Below are 19544 nucleotides of genomic sequence, written 5' to 3'. Positions count from 1 at the left end.
GGGCTGAACCGGCCCAGGGGTAGGGCTGGCCAGTGGCCGATTCTGCAGTCTATACAAACCTCAGCCCTGCCTGGAACAGGTGGCAGCAGTCAGCCACAGCAGTCCTTCTAGACCATTCCAAATGAGGGAAAGAAACAGCCTCTGCAAGCTCCATCTCAAGTAAAAGCCTGCATTTGTGAAATAACATCCGCAGTGGGTTTGGACCTTTTTTGTACCCCCCTCAGGCAGTTCGGTGAAGCCACGGGGTCTGTGCGTTCCACTCAGCGCAGCTGGCTGCCCCCCACCCCGTTCTCGGAAAGACCCTCACCCCTGGGCCCAGCCGCCCACGGGAACCCAGCGGCTTTTCCAGCTCAGTGGCCCAAGGTCAGCATGTCCGTCCTGGACGGGGAGAGGCACCCGTTTCCGGGAATAACATTGTCACCGTGCTCAGGCAGCCTGCGCCTCACATCGCCACGCTGCGGGCTCTGACTTGGGTTTAACTTGGCGGGTGTGGGGAGTGAGGAAGGCACGCCCGCCCTCAGAAAGTCTCTCCAAGTCCAAGGGGGGGCTACAGAAAACTCTTCAGTGAGCTGCAGCTGGGCTAACCGCAGACACCTGGTCCGGGGCCCCTCCAGTCCAGAAGAGTTCTTTACATCGCTCAAGGCGATGGAGGGAACGAGGCCTCCTTAGAGGAAGCGCTGAAGAGCCAGTGGACAACTGGGTGCTTCCTGCCCTGGGACCCGGTGAACCCCAGCGAAGCCCACTGCCACGTCCACGGTGACAGCGCAGGGCAGGCACAGCCCCGACTCCCCATCTGCACTCCCACTTGAGTCCCGCCACCCCGGACTCCTGGCTGTGCCCAGGACAAACACCCCTGACTCCGCCGGCTGTGTCCCTGCCCACACTGCCCGTCCCCCCTGCGAGTGGGACTAGGTCTTAGATCATAAAATCAGAAGGAAGAAAAAGTTCTTCTCAGCAGCATGCATGCTCCCATGCCCCTGCTGCCATTATTTTGAAAATGTTTCGACAGAGTTGCTGCTCTGGGCAGATTTGGTCACAACTGCCTGTGGACGGAGACACTGCCACAGGGCGGTGGGAGGGACGGCACTAGCAGCTGGGCTCTCACTAGGCGTCGTCACTGCCGGCGTCTGGAGCGGTGGCTGCGGGGCGCCTGTCTGGGGCGATGCTCTCCCAGTCCTTCTTCACCATGATGTACAGTCTCATTGCTGCCTGGGCATCCTGAATCTAGGTGACACGGAACACCACCCTGACTGTCCCAGCTGGTGACAAGCATGGCCATGTGCCAGGCAATCCCACAATTACCGAGCCCTAGCGCCAGATGTGGGAGGAGCGAAGCAGAAAACCGAGCAGAGCAGCAGCCAGTGCTGTGATCCTCACTGCACCTCTGTGACTCGGGCCTCCCCTTACGGAGAAGAAAGGAACCCACAGAAGCAAAGGGACAGACATGCTGCCTTGTGAGGGGCACGAGACAGCAAACATCAGGAATGCAGACGGGGGGATGACGGGCTCTGAGCTTCGTGCTCGGGCACAAGACAAAGGGCAAAAAGAGCCTAGGGGGCTGACGGCCACCATGCAGTGGGGGCTGGGTTCCATGGGCCTGCGACCTGGCACCAACACTCCTCAGCCCCATCACCAGGGCCTGTCGCCGAAGGCCAGGGCCACCACGTCCTAGAGGCCCTTCAGTCTAGACTGGGGACTTCTTCCCAAACATTTACAGTATAGTTTTTTTGTGTTAAGTGTTAATTAGTTAAACATAACCATTTAGAATCTAGTCAACACTGTGTAAGCCTGCTGTGTCATTTCATGTTTTATGGACCAGCAGCCTCTTAGAAAAGAAGTCACTCAGGCTCCACTGTGTTTGCCCTCAGTGACAGTGCCTCGCATGTGACGTCAGGGGTGGCCCCCAATCCCAAGGACTGTCATCCCAGGACAGACTCACCGAGCAATGCTCCGCCTGCTGCACCCTGATCCCCAGGATTTCCTCTGCAAGCAGCTTCAGGGATGGCCTTCCACTCTGCCAGGGGAGAGGGGACAGCACACAGCCGGGCTGGGGCGAGGCCTTTGCAGGCTCTGCGCAAGCGGGGGGTGCTGCCCCAGGCTGGGGGTGTCGCCTACTGAGCCCCAACCCCAGTGACCTGCAGTGTGCCCTCCAGTGGCAGCCCCATGGCAGTGAGGGCTGGCGACACCCTGTTAAGCCCTGGAGGAGGGCCGGGGAAGGAGCCTGCATCTCTGCCTTCCAGCCTCGGCCTCCCTGCTCATTTCAAGAGCGGAGCTTGCCCTCGGCCCCTCTGGATCACAGAGATCAGAGAGTAGACATAACCTGCCCTCAGTCACACTAACTTTTAGGATTGCCATTTAGCAGAACTCTACATTTTCTTTTCAGATTCCCTTTTATTTATTTATTTTTATTTTTTCCCCCAAAGCCCCAGTAGATAGTTGTATGTCATAGCTGCACATCCTTCCAGTTGCTGCATGTGGGATGCAGCCCCAGCATGGCCGGAGAAGCGGTGCGTCAGTGCGCGCCCAGGATCCGAACCCAGGCCGCCAGCAGCGGAGCGTGCACACTTAACCTCTAAGCCGCGGGGCCGGCCCTCCCTTTACTTCTTTTTTTTTTTTTTTTGAGGAAGATCGGCCCTGAGCTAACATCCATGCTAATCCTCCTCTTTTTGCTGAGGAAGACCGGCTCTGACCTAACATCTATTGCCAATCCTCCTTTTTTTTTCCCCATAAGCCGCAGTAGATAGTTGCACATCTTTCTAGTTGCTGTATGTGGGACGCGGCCTCAGCATGGCTGGAGAAGCGGTGCGTCGGTGCGCGCCTGGGATCCGAACCTGGGCTGCTAGTAGTGGAGCACGTGCACTCAACCGCTAAGCCACAGGGCCGGCCCCCCTCCCTTTGCTTTTAAAGGTTAAAAAGCAAAGCAAAACAAAACACCTTTCGCCAATAGGTCAGCTACCAGGCACCAGAACCAGCCATCACATGAACCTCACGAAACAGCTACCACATGCGGAACCACATTTATTTTAAATACCTGCACGTGACTCTTGAAAGGTTTGTATTTCTGTGTGTCCCGGATCTTCTTTTTTGGGTGATCTAGAAACAGCACCTAGAAGAAGATATAGTGACGGTCATTTTCATTTCTAGTTTGTAGTGGTAGAAACCCTTGGTATCAAATAACCTCTTACAAAGAATTCCAACGTATAAAACACATGAATAAAAAAAGGTACTGACGTGAGTCTGAACTTCTGAAGGAAAATACCACACTAAAGATGAGCTCAACAGTAAGACCTACACTGATAAAAACACAATCTTGAACCCGGGGAAGTAGGAGACAGTCACCAATTAACCAGCAACCAATTTATCCCATATTTTAAGTTGGTGTCGCACAGAAAGGAAGTCAGGAATGAGAAGAGAATTTAACAGCTCATCTCAGGACCTCAGCACAGTCTTCAGGAGAGGTTTAAGCACGAGTCTGCCCAAGTTACCCGGGATGCAACAGGCATGAGGAGGGAGCACGAGCTAACAGGGTGGCCTGAGGTGAGAACGTTTATGATACAATGCACTTCGGTGGGCAGACTTGTTAGTTTTTAATAGCTCAAAATTTATCTTAAAAGGCAATTAAAGGGGCCGCCCCATGGCTTAGCAGTTAAGTGCGTACGCTCTGCTGCTGCCGGGCTGGGTTCAGATCCCAGGCGCGCACCGACGCACCACTTGTCCGGCCATGCTGAGGCAGCATCCCACATACAGCAACTAGAAGGATATGCAACTATGACATACAACTATCTACTGGGGCTTTGGGGAGAAAAAGGGGAAAAAAGGAGGACTGGCAATAGATGTTAGCTCAGGGCCGGTCTTCCTCAGCAAAAAGAGGAGGATTAGCATGGATGTTAGCTCAGGGCTGATCTTCTTCACAAAAAAGAAAAAAAGGCAATTAAGACCAACATTTAGTGGTCCTTGAAAAATCTAAGGACACTAGGGTTCCATGGAACACTGTTTGAAAAGCCCCCGCCCAGGAAGGATAGTCTCCCATTCTGCCTGCCTCGCGGTTCTCATCAGAACAGGTGGGTCAGGGGCCGGCCCCGTGCTGTAGCGGTTAAGTGCACACACTCTGCTGCTAGCAGCTCGGGTTCAGAGGGTGTGCACCGATGCACCGCTTGTCACACCATACTGTGGCGGCGTCCCACGTAAAGTGGAGGAAGATGGGCACGGATGTTAGCCCAGTGCGAGTTTTCCTCAGCAAAAAGAGGAGGATTGGCATGGATGTTACCTCAGGGCTGTTCTTCCTCACACAAAAAGAATTAATAATAATAATAATAAAAAAAAAGAACAGGTGGGTCAGTTCTGCCCACGCAGAGACCCTAAAAGAGCAGAGGCTGGAGGCCACACCCTTCGGGGCACTGGAAGTGACCCTCGAGCTCTCCCACTGCCCACTGTGCTGGCCATGATGGGCCAGCCTGTGCGAGGGAGACAAGGGGGGCCCTGACTGCCTGCCCAGTGGCCCTGAGGGAATGGCCGCCAGGGAATACTTCCCGACAGAAGGGGCTCTGACCTCAGACGAGCACAGTTCCTGCCCGCCGGGTGAAAGCCACAGAGGCAGTGCCTGGCTTTGTCCATGTGGCTGTGCTAGAGCCGTGGGCACCTGGCATCAGGCCCGGGTGTGCACCAGCTCTGCATGCTGGCACCGTGGCACGTCACCTAACTCACGGAGCCTAAGTTTTACCACCTGTGAACACCTCAGCCCCCTTTAGGGAACTGAATGAGACCTCTGTCGTGTAAGATGCCTAGCATGGCTCCAGAAGGCAGTACCTCACTAAGTGGTACCTGACAGTGTTAGAGAGGATTCCCAACACGGGGCACAAGTTCACTACAACCCCCGCCCCCGCCGTGACGTGCATGTAGATGGCACGAGGGTGGGCAGCAGCCACGGAAGAGCAGTACCTTTAAATCGTTGTGCAGTGCGTGTCCAACCAGAATGCGGCCCTTCAGCATGTCTGCCACCTCCTTCTGAACAACTTCAAATTCCTCTCCTGAAAATCCACACCAAGAAGTGGTTTGTGATGACACGTCAATCACAGTCGTTCTCTGAGAGTGACCTCCCACCTCTGGTCAGACCTGAGACGGGGGGTCAGGTGAGATTCTGATCCGGGAAGGGGCGTCAACTACGCCCAGGCTGCCCCACCCCCAGGGAAAGGCACCAGGCCTAGTGAGGAAGACAGGACAGCGCTGAAAACCACCCCCGGGGGGTGTGACCGTCAGGACTCCGACTATGCTGACTGCTCCGGACCAGAACCGGGAACGAAAGGGAGAACTCGGGCCCAGCTACTGCCTGCCCTCTGTAGCCGTGAGCTGTGCGGGACCCACCCTGCCGGAGGTGCTCGGGCCGTATCCCGCTGACCGCCGTCCTGTAGTCAGTCACCGGCTGGGTGGGCTTGATGTACTTGTCGTAAACACACTTCCCATACTGGTTCACAATGGACACGCGGGCAGCGATGCTCTCCTCCCCATTGGGGCCCACGCCCACCATCTCACAGTCCATGGCTAAGGCTCTCGTCAGGCTGAGGGGAACCAAAGGCTCCAGGTTAATCAACACTGCAGGATCCGGGAATCGGCACCAAAAGCTCCCCGCCCATCACCACATCACGTGACCAAACTCTATGCGGTCTTGGGTCTTACCAGGACACTGGAAGGTGTCTGCCCAATCCAACCTTCCCGAACCCCGGCCCTCTAAGGCTGAACGTGCCCGAAGGCCCACGCCCAGCCCAGCGTACCCGCCGAAGGCCTGCTCCTTCACCAGCGTGACGCTCCTCTCACTCTGTCCCAGCTGTTTTCTTGCGATCTCTGCTGCCTCTGGGCCGATGGCCGCTTCGATATCTGCCGGGTCGACATCATCAAACCAGATGTCTTCCCTAAAAAGCAGAGAGGAGATGGGCTGCACATGCTGCTCAGCGGAGTCTGCTCCTCACAGCAGCCGGGCCCAATGCCCTCCCGCTGGCCCAGCAGCTCCCGCTATTCTCATCGTTTTGGCTCTTTCCTTTCTCATCAGAAAATACGTTCATTACCCAAATTTAGGAACTAGGGATAAACCCAGAGAATATACAATAGAAATATACAGCCCACTACCTGGGTATAAAGACTGCTACTGTTTTCAATTACAAAAGTAACACCTTCACTGTCATACATTTAGGGAACACAGATGAACACAACTGACCACACAACGGAAACACAGAGTGCCGCCCCGAGGGGTAAGGACTACTGGCCCCTTCCCCTCTAGACCCCCATACTTGGAAGCCCACACAGGGACGTCAATTTCTGCCTGGGGAATTCTGTCTTTCGGGCTCAGCTTCAGTGTCACGTCCTTAGACACCTCTTCCTAAGCCCACTGAACGGACACGCCCCTCCGGCTGTTTGCTCCCAGCCTCACCGGACCCACCATGACCACACTTAGGGAACTACTGAAATCATTTCAGTTTACTGTCCCTCCCCTGTTCGACTACCAGCCTCAAGAGGGAGGGACCCGTTGTAACTGCTCTCTCTCCAGAGTGCGTGCCTGGCACAATGACACACGAGCGGCAAACTGTTCTTCCTGCAACCTTCAGCAACCATGTCCTCAACACCAGGCGACACGCCGCCAGCCTGACTTACAAACACGCCACCTCCAGGTGAGCCATTCAGGGCGGCCACTGACTCCTGGTCCTCCCATGTGAGTGAGCATCACAGGGTTTGTTGAGTAACTGCCAGGCGCTGAGGCAGCACATCCCATCTCACAGACCCCTCACAACACCACAGATGACCACACCGAGGCTCAGGGGATGTCAGGAACTTGCCCCTAACCACCCAACTGGCAAGACGCAGGAATCAGTGTCAAACTCAGGTCTTCCTGGCTTCGGCATCCATCATTCCGAAATCTTTACTGGGGGCCTGCTGAGTGCCACACTGTTCCAGACCCTGCCCGCATCATGCCTACATTCTAGGCAAACAAAGAGCACCAGGGTGAGAGGATGGAGGGGCTGCGGGAGGGGCCACCGGCCTCGGCCTCCTTGAGGAGACAGGCCCTGGTCACTGGGACTTTGTTCTCAGGGACAAGATGACCACCAGCTCGGGCAGACCTCCAGGACTTACTCGGTGGGTGGGGCTGGAGTCAAGGCTGCAGCCGCCTCCTTAGCTTTCCGCTTCTTATGCTTGATGTCCCCTTGAGTTGGAGAAATGTCACCATTTGTCCTTTTCTTGGTCCCTTTCTCACTGTGCTCTGCTCGGCTGGCCTTTGTGGGAGGTGCTGGCACCTTCCTGTTCCTCAGAGATCCTGCAGGAGCAGAGCCCCCGCTGGCTGCATGGTCTGTTTTTTCTGTCCCCATCTCATCTCTCTTAGCTTTACCTGGGCTGCCTTCTCTGTTTTGTTGGATAACTTTGGGCTGCTTTTTGGAATCCATCTGAGAGATAACAAGAGGCTTTTCCAGAGCCTGTGATTTTTGCTTCAGCAGCTATGGGACCCAAAATAAAATAGAGGACACATTTTAATTTGGAAACCATGCACAAGAGATTGAAAAAACTTATATGCATACATATATGTATGTACATACACACACACGTCAATCACAACTACATATACTTCCCACTAGCATCACTGAAATTCATTTTCAAACGGTTTGGAATAGGCCTTTTTCACTGTCACCTGTAAGTCACTTGTGGTGAACGATTTTCTTTGCTTCTTGCATTACAATGCCTAAATTGACACCTGCTCCCTCATTCCTACAAAATTTCAAACTCATGTTCTACTTAAGTACCTGCTGAAAGTCTGAACAGACTACTTCACTCTGAGCCCGGGGCGATGATATGCAACCTGTTTTCACTTTTCTAGGTAATCGAGAGTTCATTCTAGAGTTACTTCCCTCAGAGCTTAGGCCAACAAGCTGGTGCAGAGAAACCACTTCCTTTACAAGATTTCTTGGTTTGCTACTGCTGTGAGGGTCTCAGGAAGAGACAGAGGTGTGTTCAACGGCAAGTTTTTTTCTAGAGGTGGCTGAAGAACTGTCAGCAGCCCTACCTCTGCTGTCACACAAGGAGGACTCTCTGAGGTCTTCCAGCCCAACCTCCTCTGTGCTCACGTCCCCAGCGCGGCTGTTCTCAACCTCAATTAAGAGCTGGGCACGTGGCAACCAGCGGAGAGATGATGAGCTGGGTTTCTAACGACCCGTTCCCGGGATATGCAAAGAACAGAAGGAATTACTTTCTCGTACGAACAAGAGAGAACTCAAGGCTTTCCCCCCAGTAAACATGCTTTCCACTCACTCCATTTTGCTTTACTCTCTTGAGAAAGAGGGAGATTGACAGAAATCACACACAACTCTGGAGTGCCAGGTGTCACCGGGCCCATTTGTCAAGACAGAAGTAGTACGGGGACTCCCCACCCTACGATATCGGGCTGCGTTAAGAGGCTCTTCTCTGTTCTCTTGCTCACCCTGAAGCTCCGTGACAGACTCCAGAAAACGGGAAAAGAGACTTTAAAGGTCAGCAGGAGCAAAGAGCAAAACCTCACGCCTGTGTGACTCTGCACCCCAGTCTGCCGTTTACTGGCTCTGCCACCCCGGGCCAAGTCCCTTAAGCTCCCTGCCTCCATTTCCTCACCCCAAAAACAGCGATAATAAGGACAGCTACCTCCAAGGGAGGGGGGAGAATTTAGAGTGAAGCACCAGGAACAGCACGCAGCAGAGGAACCACTCCCTAGGTACCGGCCACGACGCCCAGAAAGGCAGGTACCACTCGGCATGCAGAGCAGGGACTCGGGCGTCAGACTCCCGGTCCTGCCCACCCGCTGCAATCTTGGGTAATTTATTCAACCTTTGTGGACCGGTGTCCTCGCCCCTAAAACGGAGATGGCAGGGGGGTCTACCTCACAGTGCTGGTAGGGGGGTTAAACAAGAACCCACAGGCAGATCCCAGGGCAGCGTCCGCACGTTTTAAGAGCTGTCACCAACCTTTACCAACGTAAAAACCGTCGGTCTTGCTATTCTCTACCCACGAGTTCGCGACCCCCTCAACAGGCCGCCGGTGCTGCAGGCGGCTCTGTGGACGAGGTTTTCACTCCAGTCCGCCCGCACAGCTCCCTCCGGGCCCCGCGTCTCCCCTTTTGGAGCCGCGGTGACGGGCAGGGCGCGCCCGCGGGCCCAGCCTCACCTCCCGCAGCGCCTTCCAGTTCCGGGAAAACTCTTCCGCAGCCGCGGGAGGCCGCACGACAGCGCCGGCGGCGCCTCCCGGCCTCCCGCTTCCTTCCCGCGCCTTGCCGTTCCGGGATCTCTTCTTGTTCTTCCTCTTCCGAGAGAGCTCCTCAACCAGCCGGGGCCCAGCCGCGGGGGCCCCCGGGGCGGCGGTCTCGCCGCCCCCAGCCCCGCCCCGCGCGGGGACCCTCGGACCCGACCCCGGAGCGCGGCGGCCACGCCGGGGACGGCCACCAGGGCCCCCCGCCCGCCCCGAGCCCGGCCCGCGCCCCGCGCCCATTCCCAGCGCGCCGCCCGGCCCCGGACGGCTCGGCCCGCACTTCCCGGCGGGCGCGACCCCAGCCTCCCGGACCCCGGAAGCGACCCCGGAAGCACCCCGCGCGTGTCGCCGCACGTGCGCCCCAATCCCCGGAAGTGCTCGCCTCTCCCCCACCGGCTGGAAACCAGGCCCTCGCCTCAGGTTCCGCACGACCGGGAGCAAGGCGGGGCTCTTCGTCCGCATGGGAAAAGGGCCGACACCTCAGCGAGCGGCGTCCGGGGTCGGCGACCTAGGGCCGGGTTGGGGTAAGCCCGGGATCTCACCGAGATGCTAAAGCGGGGTGAGAAACGTAGGCGCCGGAAGGGGACTGGGGGGCCGCTGTCGGTGTAGCACCGCGGCTGGGCCGGCAGAGCGCGGGGCGCCGGTGGCCGCAAGGGGGCGCTGGGCGGCCGGGCCTGGAAGGGCCGGGGCCACTCCTATCCCACCGTCCTCACCTTCAGCCTCGCCTGGGTGTCTTCCTCATGCGGGGGGAAACTGAGGCCCAGGGGCGGGGAGGAGGACCCCAGGTAGCACAGCCTGGTTTGCCAGGGCGTGGGCTGCAGAGGCACTTCAGCGATACCCGATGATGATACTAAAGCATCCTAATAATTGTTGTATAGTATGGTAACAACAGCTGTGGACAGGTTTTGGGACGCCTCTCTCTGGTCTAACGGGCGCATCTAGCAAGCACCCTGCGTGGGCTTTAAGTCAGTACAATAAAGTCCGTGCTGTCCTGTGAAGCCGCCGTGCAGGCCATCTTCAGCCGGCGTCAAATGACCTTGAACCCCACACCTCATGACCAAAGACACCAGCTGGACAGACCCACAGCGGGAAAGATAAAGGGTACCTCGCTCTCACGTCCCCAGCTGTGTTTCTTAGAGATGGAGGGAATAATCACGACCCTGGTCCTGGCCTCCCTCCACACATGGATAAGGTCAGCATCTCCCAACTTGTTTGATGTACAAACAAGGAGTTCTTGTTTATGTCACCTTCACCATAAATCTAGAGAAAAGCCCAGATGTACTCCACCCTTTATTTTTCTTGACATATGTGAAATCTAGCTGTAAGTTGTTTTTCTTCTCCTCTTCCCTGCACATGCACTGTTTGTGAAAGAGACGTACGCTCACACCCCTTGGAGCAGTCCCATCAGAGCATCTGCTGAGCTGTTTCCCCGGGTTTGAGCTCCTCACGCTGATTATTGAATAAAGTCCTCCACTAATGTCACCTAGGCTCTTGATTTCAGTCGACACAACAATAATAATAAATTGCTAGCACACCACACCTGGCCCTGACAGTACCTCGATAAACCACAGAGAGGAGGCCTCCACTTCCCTAAGTCTTCCATCTGAGAGTCTGTGTGTGTGTGGGTGTGGGGGCTTCAGAGAAAGACAGATAACACGCCAACAACACAATTATGATAGCAGTAACTGCCATGAAGATGATAAAATGGGATGTGGTGGTAGAGACTGGTGACGAGGTATCGAGGGGTAAGGTTACCAAACAAAATGCAGGATACCCAGAGAAATAGGAATTTCAGATACAGAATAATTTTTAATATAAATAAATATGCCCTGTGCAATAGTTGTAGTATTGGGGGCATATTTATACAAAAAATATTGTTTTTTATCTGAAATTCAAATTTAACTAGGTATCCTGATTTTTATTTTCTAAACGTGGCAACCCTGCCTGGAGGGGCCACTTAGATGGGGTCATGAGCGAAGGCCTCTTGGAGAGGAGACACTTAAGCTGAAACTTGAATGTGACGATCAAGGCTCAGAGGGAACAGCAAAGCATTTGACGTATTTGAGGAATGGGAAAAGGCTGGTGTGGCTAAAGCTCTGTAAGCAAAGGGAAGGCAGTTAGAGAGGCAGGCAGAGGGATGGGCAGGGGCCAGATATGGATTACAGAGCCTTGGGGGCTACAGGAAGGACTTTGGACATTTTATTCTAAGGGCAAAGGGGAGCCATCGATTATTATTATTTTGTGTGTGTGTGTGAGGAAGATTAGACCTGAGCTAACATCTTTGCCAACCCTCCTCTTTTTGCTGAGGAGGAGGTTATAATCCTGTGCTAATATCTGTGCCCATCTTCCTCCACTTTATGTGGGACACCGCCACAGCATGGCTTGACAAGCGGTGCGTTGGTCCACACCCGGGGTGGGAACCCCAGGCTGCCAAAGTGGAGTGCGTGCACTTAACCACTGTGCCACCGGGCCGGCCCTGCCATCGATTATTTTAAAGCTGGGGAGTGATGCAGTCTGACTTGAGTTTTTTAAAGATCACTGTCCCTCTGTGTGAGAAATGGGATGGGGAGGGAAGTGAGGGAGGAAGCGGGGAGACCAGTTAGGAGCTGGTCACAGATGCCCAGGCCAGCAATGGTGCAGCTGGATTAGGGCAGTTTGTCCGTTTGGGTCGCCAGAAAGCAGTCACAGAGTCGGAATTAGGCATGCACAACCTGTGCTGGGTGGAATGCCTATGAAAGATAATGGGGAATCCCAGACCCCATGCAGCGCTGACACCTGTGCGAGCAAAGTGGATTGGCCCTGAATGGATGGATAGGTGCGTCCTTCCTGATAACAGAGGATGGACGAGAAGGGGGCAGGTGGGGAACCAACAGCCATCCCCACGCTAGCCATCAGCTGAGTTGGGGGGAGGCGTCCTGGAGGTGTGAGGGAGTGGGAAATAGTGCTTTGGAGAGTGTGACTGAGAACGTTCCAGGAGGTGGAGTGGACTGCCAGGTGGCCTGTGATGCTGAGTGCAGCATGGTGCCACCAGCCTGGTTCTTTGACTCTGTCCAGCCGGTGCAGGCACAGAAGAGGTGATAGCTGAGTGGGAGGGGATGAGGCAGAGGAGTGTTTGCCAGGGAGTGAGGGTGGTGGGGGCCTGGAGTCTGCAGTGAGTGGGGAGGGGAATGAGGACAGGAGAGTGGGGACAGGTTATAGAAAACAGAGGTGTCAGGAGAGGAGAGCAGGTTGTCTGAGGCCGGAATGGTGGTGCCTTTGGTGCAGCCTCTCATTAGTCAGGGGAGAGCCAGCCCTCAGTCGCAGCATTCAGCATGAATCCACAGCTCCAGATCCCTAGTCTGGTGCTCCCTCCTCCAGACTGGGCTACTTGGCCCAGCCCCATCCCAGGATGCAGGATCCAGTGGGGGTGCTCTGAACCAAGGACCAGCCCAGTGCAAGGCCCAGGTTGCAGCAGGAGGAGCCTGCAGGCCACCCACCCCCACGGCCCTAGCTCTGGGAGGAAGCTCGCAAGAGTAAACATAGCCTGATCATCCCACCCACCCAGCAGGGTCTGTCACATTCCACACCAACTAGATTTCCAGTCACCACGGCTCTTTTCCCTCTGCCAGCTGGCTTTCCTGAGGATGAGCGAGCTTAAGCCCTGGGGACGATGCATACGGGGAATTCTCACTTCTGCCTTCCTTCTCCTGGGCTGCTGGGGGCTCTCCGATTTCCAGCCGGTGGGTGAATCTACACGAGCCGGTGTCAGGGACCTGGGGTGGGAATCTGAGCTCTTCTGGGTGCTGACGGCAGGTTCTCTGGGAGAGAGGGGGTGCCAAACAGCCCTTGGGCAGAGTGGGGGTGTTCTTTTGGCTTCCAGATTTGCACTGGGCAGAGGAGTCTGAGCTGGGGTTCAGGGGATGAAGTGTGCTCACTGAAGAAGGCATTGGCCTCTCAGTCCTGCCCACTCATCTGGTGAAGCACAGACACTGTCTAACCCGTGTGGTGTCTCTGCCTCTCCATCCTCCATTTCTGTTCCCCTCCCTCCTTGCCCCTCTCCCACCTCCCTTCTCCCCCATCCTCCTCTCTCCTCACTTGTCCTGTCTCGCAGATTTTTCTCCAGGCTTTGGAACCAGAGGAAGGGACTTCTTACTTTGGCCCTGACGCTACCTTAAAAGGTACTTGTCCTGGAGCCTTCTGAGCGGGGGAATTTCTCGAGCCGGTGGGGGGATCTCACCGTTGAGTCAGGGCCTGGGACTTTGGTGGCTCTGCTGGGAGGAGTCAGAGCGGCTGCCGTCACCCCTGTTAATTAACTCCGTTACTTCCTGCCGAGTTGATAAAATCTGGTCTGGGTGTTCTGGACGGAGCTGGGGTTCTGACCCCGGGATTCTGCTCTGTATTTCAAGGGAATGGTTACTAATTAGCTGGGCCTTCTGCCCCTGGGCCTCCCTTGGGCTGACTGATTCTCAGGGGCTCTTGTGGTTTCTGGCCTGCGTGTAAATATTTATTTCTTCTGTGAGAAGCAAGATAGGCGCTGGGTCAAGCTCCAGCCAAAGCCGTTTCCCCATCGCTCGGGGACCACGTCTGTGGACTTCTCCAGGGTGCCGGCCCCTTTCCAAGCAGGGCCATTGGTGACTTTGATCAAAAAGCTGGTGGGGACCAGAGGCAGGGCAGGCTAGGGGTCAGGGTGGAGAAAATTAGGGGATGTCCCACTTGTGACTGACTTCTCTGTGGTCTGGGTCAGATGTACACCGACCAGTGCCTGGGGCCATGCTCAGGGGCCAGGGGGACCGTGCTGGGGGGCCTGGGGCCGTGCTTGGTGTCCAGGGGCACCGTGCTGGGGGTCCAGGGGACCGTGCTGGGGGGCCTGGGGCTGACCCTGGGGAATGGAGGCCGAGAACTTGTGTATCACATACCCCAGGTCCCTTTAGCTCTGCCCTTCCTGGAGGGCTAGGAGACCATTGCTCGGGGTCCCTGAACCCTCTGGAGCTACCTTGGGGTGAGGGAGATGGGTGGAGAAGGACGGTGAGGCTGGCCTTGGGCTGCTGCTTTCTACAGAGGCTGCTCATGTACCCGCTTTGCCTGTCGGGGCTCGTGACATCACTCATGAAATACGTTCCGAGGCGAGGCTGCTGTGCCGGGCACTGGTCCGGCCCCCAGGCGAGACCCAGATTGGAGAGGCAACTTGCCATCCACCACCCTGAGAGCTGGGAGGAGCTGGACTGGAACCCAGGCCCCCGGGATTCCCACTAACGCTCACCAAAGGGAACAACTTCAGGCCCCTCCCCAGGCAGGAGGACCTGGAGGGCCGAGTGGGGCTGAGTGAGGCGGCCTACTGTCTCCTGCAGTGCCCCGATTTGACGTGGCCCCGTTCACGTGCATGTGTGAGGACGGGCTCTGGGGGCCACCCTGCAGGGCCCCTCGCTGCTCCCTGAGCGTCCTGGGACAGCTCTTCACCTTCTCTTTCCGGCCCGAGCTGGGCGTCCTCGCTGCCTCCTTCAGCAGTGAGCTCATGGTGAATGCCTCCCTCAGGCTGCTGGGAGGCCACCCCACCACTGCTTCACAGGAGGCCGCGCCTGGCTGCCCCCAGGTGCAGCGGCCAGGGCCACATACTGCTCGGGCCACTTGGTGAGTGGGCGCTCAGGCCAGCAACAGGGAGAGGTTGTGCTGGGGGTGTGGCTAGTGGGACCCCATGGTGTGGAGATGTCCCCCAGCCCCCTGCCACACAGCCAGATGTGTAGATCTTTGCCTAAAGTCAGATCCTGTGGGGCTGTGTTCCACGGAGGCTCAGAAAATCCTGCTAGCAGGTGGCAGAGCCAGGTACAGACCCGGAGGACAGGGAATGAGAAGAAAGAGGGCTTCACAGTCAGACCGCTGAGCTCAGACTCCAGCTCTGTCACTTAGCTCAGACGACCTCGGGCCAGTTGCTCGACCGGGTCTCAGTGTCTTCAACCGAGAAACCGTGAAGACAGCACGGGCCTCTTGGGTTATTGTGAGGACTGGTGTCACGTGTCCATGCAAAGTTTGTCACAATGCGTCACTCAACAAGCCAGAGCCATTTATATCATTACGCACGACACACAACACCCCACCTGGTTCCTGGGTTGGGAGGCCCAGCCTGGGCCAGGACAGATGCCACTCAGGGTGGATCTGGTGACCGGCAGTGCTGTTCATTAGCACAGGTCTAGCTAGTCCCCAGAGACCCCCTCCATTCTCGTACACATGGGACTTTACCAGGCCCTGCAGACTGGGGCCTGAAGGCCGTGTGCATGGGGGGGATTGGAATGTGGGCAGTAGGGGGGCTGGCAGCAGGTGGTGGGCAGTGAGCGCAGCCCCGGAAGGGTGTGGGTTCCTCTCTGTCCAGCAGAGATGGGCTCATGGATCCCGGACTTGGGGAGGAGCCCTTGGAGAGTGCTTAGGGCAAGCCCATGTCTGGCGCCGTGACGGCCCAGAGAGGCCCTCTCCTGCAGCGGGGAGTGGGCTATGTGTGCCAGCCTGCTCTCTCTTCTCCAGGAGGGCGACATCCTGGTGGGTGCAGACAGGCTCTGTGTCCAGCCAGTGAGGAGGCAGCACGGGGAGCTGGTGCCTCCCTGGGGCAGGCCCAGCCCCATCTGATCCACAGGCCCGCCCCTGCGGCCCCCATGGTCCCAGGGGTCCTCCAAGATACAGCTCCCGGGGGAGGGAGGGTGGGCCGCCATCAGGGACAGCTCTGGGGGAGGGACCAGCTCTCCCTGCTGCCCTGGTGCTGTGCAAATGGAGCCATCTTCTTTAGGATGCAGGGGAGTGCCTAGCTTACTGGACAGGCCAGGGGAGCATGTGGCCGTCAACCGTACCCCCAGACTGTCTGCTAGGTGGACAGGTAGATCTCCCACCTGTGAACAGCCCTTCACAGTTTACGAAGCACGTTCACAGGCGGGTGCTGCTGAAGTCTGTGCCAGGCAGGGCAGTGGTGAGTGACTTTCCCAGGCTGCAGATGGGAACCCAGAGGCCCAAGAGGCTTACACGGGTGCAAGTAGGCAGTGTCTTGGGCTTTACTTGCCATCTTGGGGTGACCCCATTCTACAGCGTGTGCCCAGAGGGCCGTCTGGGGGGCAGAGCAGGCGCTTGGGGCTTTGAGGTGACCCGAAGACATAAAAGCCACACAACAGCTCCCTCCTCGGCCTCATGCTGCCTTCTGGCCCTTTCCCATGCCCTGAAATGCCCCATCACTAAGGGGACCCGGGCCCTTGGGGTGGGGTGAAATGAAATGTCTTGACTTGAGAAGGTCATTCTGCCGAGACCTGCCGCCTCTCCCGGTAGCTGGCCAGCCGCTGTCGGTTCTAACAGTCACAACATAAAGTGACCTGCGAGAGCGAGACCTTTCCACCCTCTGGGCGCGCTTATTCCTGAGGAGTTGAGACGACCAAAGTATCTTAAGTCAGTGCATGGATGTCTGAGGGAGCGGACACCTTGGGCACTGAGAGGCTAGCTCCAGGAGGGCAGGGAGGTGCTGTGAGAGGAGGCCACAGAGCAGGGTCTACTAGAGCCCACAGCCCCGGGCAGGCCTGCTCACCCAGCCCTCCCAGTGGGAAAGCTGAGGATCAAGCCCACCAACTCCCTACACCCCATAGTGGTAAAGGGCAGAGACGCGCCTCCCACTGTGTCTCCAAGCCCAGGAGCAAGGGTGATGGAGGGGCCTGGCCCTTGGGCCATGGGGGCCATAGGGATGGCTGACCAGGTGGCCAAGGCCATGTTTCATCTGTTTTCTAGAACCTTCCCTCTCAGCCCTGCCTCCTCCCTTGCCAGGCCGTCTTCCTTCCCGTCGCCTCCAGAGAGGGGCTGCCGGGAGCGTCCTGCACCTGGAGCTGCTGGTGGCTGTGGGCCCCGACGTCTACCAGGCCCACCAGGAGGACACGGAGCGCTATGTGCTCACCAACCTCAACATGGTGAGTGCTCGCGTGGGGCGCTGACTCCATGGACGGACGGCGCTGGCCGCAGGGAGTGGGACTCAGGGATCCAGTGGGGCAGTGACTGTCCTCGGGAGCCTCTGGACATGTGCCCCACATGCGGGGCTTGTGGCAAAACGGCAGTGGGCTGGCTTATCTGGTAGTTTGAACTCAGTGGGTTGAGCTTGGGTGTAAACCTGAGGCTGGGGTCGCGCGTGGGGCTCGGGGCCCTGGAGTGGGGGAGGCATGGTCTGCTCTTTCCTTCCTCCTCCCACTCCCTCGCCTGGAGTGGAGGCGGGTGAGGACCGGGAACCCCTCTCCACTCCCTAGTGCACCCCACGGTCTCTTGCTACTTGGGTCCCTTCACCCAGGGGACCCTCAAGCCTGGCCTCTGCCCCAGTGTCCATTCGACCCATGGGAACCTCGGCCAGCACTGCCTGGCACCCAGCGAGTGTGGCTGCCCCACCCTGGCCTCTCTCAAGTCCCTTCTTGCAGGCACCCCATCTCTGCGGGCCTCCCCTCCACCCAGCCTCCGGGGTAAAGGTTGGGCAGGACGCAGGACTGCACTAATCATTATCTCAGAGAGACAAGGAAACAGGTGTTGCAACAACCTCACGATCACGTGTAATCTCATGGACTGTATGAAACCCTGTGCCCAAGCTCTAGAGACTTCACTAATGAGACGCACACAATAAATGACTGTGCTCTAGGCTGCCAGGTAGGTCTCCACAATGTAAGGGGATTGATGCCACAAGCTCACCATCACCAGCCACAGTGCAGCAAAGTCAGACATGATAAGAAGAAACGTACACAATTCAGACACTGACGATTTTTAAAAAAATTCTGACTAAAGGGATCTTAGGAACATTTAGGAAATTAGTCTCAGCAGATGACTGACAACCCAGGCCCCTTCCCCCACCCCTTGGTCCCCTGCAGAGATGGGAAGGGGACTTGAGGAGGTGCTGGCCATGGCAGGGCAGCCACTGCCCGCCTTGTAAGTTGGCCCTGGAGGGCAGGCAGCCCCCCTAGAATGTGGGGTACTGGGAACCACTTGGTCCCCAGCCGCAGGTGTGCCCCACCTATTTTGGACAAAAGGAAAAGTTCCACGAGTCTTGAACCCTAGGCCCTCTGTCCCCTCCCTGTCCCCTCCCTGTCCCCATGTGTTGTCTGGGCCTCCCACCCGGCAGGGAGTCTGGGTCCCAGGGCCACACCCATGTGGTCCTGCCCCCTTGCAGACCTGGTCCAGGTCCAGAACAAGCCTGCTTAGGCTTTCTGCCTGCAGGCGTGGAGGTGACAAAAACTCCCTCTAAGTCACTTGACAGCTATTGTTTTCAAGCTTTGGGGGTCTCCCCACTTTTAACATGCCGAAATTTAGTCATCAGGCCATGCTCCCTCTGGTCATTCGGCCTGTTTTACGAGGACTGAGGATGGCTGGGGGCAGGGTAGATGCCAGACTGGCTCCTGCCCAGATGGTGCCGGTCCTGGTAATGGCCGCTGTCATCATTGGACACCCACCTCGGGCCAGCTGCATTGTTCCTAAGACCACCAATAGCTACAGAAGGCTTTATCTCCATTTTACAGATGAGGAAACTAACTAAACCAAGGTTAGTGAACAGGATCCTAAGCATGTAGTTGGAAGTGGCAGAGCCTGGATCAGCCTCGGGTCAGCTGAGGGCAGCGATGAGCCGTGTTTTCTCTCGGGTGCCACGTCCCACTTAGAGGACAAGCTGGTGCAAACAACTGCAGAACAAATTGACCACGATGGGCATATTGACAAATGTATGGAGAGAGCCGGGAGCCTGGCGGGGCGGCCTTCTCATTGAGGTGCCCAGGAAAGGGCTCGTGGAGGAGGGGAGCCCTCATGCCCCCTCACAGAGATGGGCAGGTTAAGCAAGCAGAGGTGGAGAGAAAGGTGTTGTAGGCAGATCAACAGAGATGAGAAAGGGCAGGGTGATTCCACTCTGAGAGAAGCAGTGTTTGAATAGAATGTTCTAGACTAATGACAATTATCCACATCCCCTGGTTTCAGGGTTTCTCTTCTTTGTGGTGGTTGGCCTTCCTGAGCCACGAGCAGCGGGGGACCAGAGCAGATTTGACGATCTCTATGGCTGGCTCCCAGCACAAGGACGAGCACTTTGGGGGTCCCCCATGCTGACGGAACATCCTTTCCAGGCTTCCCCTCCAGGCCCCTGGAAGTCAGCAGCTGCTGGGGGCTGGCCACACCCATCCACATGTGTCACCTTCCCTGCTTGCCCTTCCACAGGGATCAGAACTGCTGAGGGACCCATCCCTGGGGGCTCAGTTCCGAGTGCACCTGGTGAAGATGGTCATCCTGACTCGGCCTGAGGTAGGCGCCACGCTGGAAGCCCAGGATCACTGAAAACCCAT

At 56.9% G+C, this 19544-nt stretch overlaps 2 protein-coding genes across 2 annotated transcripts in view; one reads left to right on the top strand and one right to left on the bottom strand.

The window, feature by feature from the left end:
• Positions 1-155: 155 nt before the first annotated feature.
• On the bottom strand, positions 156-9539 carry REXO4 (RNA exonuclease 4). Its single transcript, XM_014782300.2, has 8 exons — positions 9172-9539; positions 7120-7478; positions 5769-5906; positions 5362-5555; positions 4939-5027; positions 3032-3106; positions 1940-2014; positions 156-1224 (listed from the first exon to the last, which is right to left on the bottom strand). Exons 1-8 carry the CDS (start codon positions 9490-9492, stop codon positions 1105-1107), a joined length of 1371 nt encoding a protein of 456 aa, XP_014637786.2. The 5' UTR covers positions 9493-9539; the 3' UTR covers positions 156-1104.
• A 173-nt stretch (positions 9540-9712) lies between these two features.
• Positions 9713-19544, top strand: part of ADAMTS13 (ADAM metallopeptidase with thrombospondin type 1 motif 13) — a 35680-nt gene continuing 25848 nt past the window's right edge. The window contains exons 1-9 of the mRNA XM_087419615.1: positions 9713-9776; positions 14580-14859; positions 15136-15223; positions 15745-15813; positions 17043-17156; positions 17528-17693; positions 18093-18150; positions 18392-18446; positions 19420-19503. Of these exons, the coding sequence (XP_087275741.1) occupies positions 9713-9776; positions 14580-14859; positions 15136-15223; positions 15745-15813; positions 17043-17156; positions 17528-17693; positions 18093-18150; positions 18392-18446; positions 19420-19503 (978 nt within the window). The remainder of the gene's footprint in view (positions 9777-14579; positions 14860-15135; positions 15224-15744; positions 15814-17042; positions 17157-17527; positions 17694-18092; positions 18151-18391; positions 18447-19419; positions 19504-19544) is intronic.

This window comes from Ceratotherium simum, chromosome 29 (genome assembly GCF_057802395.1).
Source record: "Ceratotherium simum simum isolate JZ-2026a chromosome 29, ASM5780239v1, whole genome shotgun sequence".
Classification (NCBI taxonomy): domain Eukaryota; kingdom Metazoa; phylum Chordata; class Mammalia; order Perissodactyla; family Rhinocerotidae; genus Ceratotherium; species Ceratotherium simum.
The sequence above is the reverse complement of the archived record's forward strand: the minus strand, read 5'-3'. Positions and strand labels throughout refer to the sequence as shown.

Bases quoted from the DNA above. Each gene is read 5' to 3' on its own strand.
- REXO4 (XM_014782300.2), bottom strand. From the start codon at position 9,492: ATGGGCGCGGGGCGCGGGCCGGGCTCGGGGCGGGCGGGGGGCCCTGGT. The intron at 5,028-5,361 runs GTGGGTCCCGCA...GTGGATTTTCAG, and splicing joins GCCCGAGCACCTCCGGCAGG to GAGAGGAATTTGAAGTTGTT. The intron at 1,225-1,939 runs GTGAGTCTGTCC...CGTGTCACCTAG, and splicing joins AGCAGGCGGAGCATTGCTCG to ATTCAGGATGCCCAGGCAGC.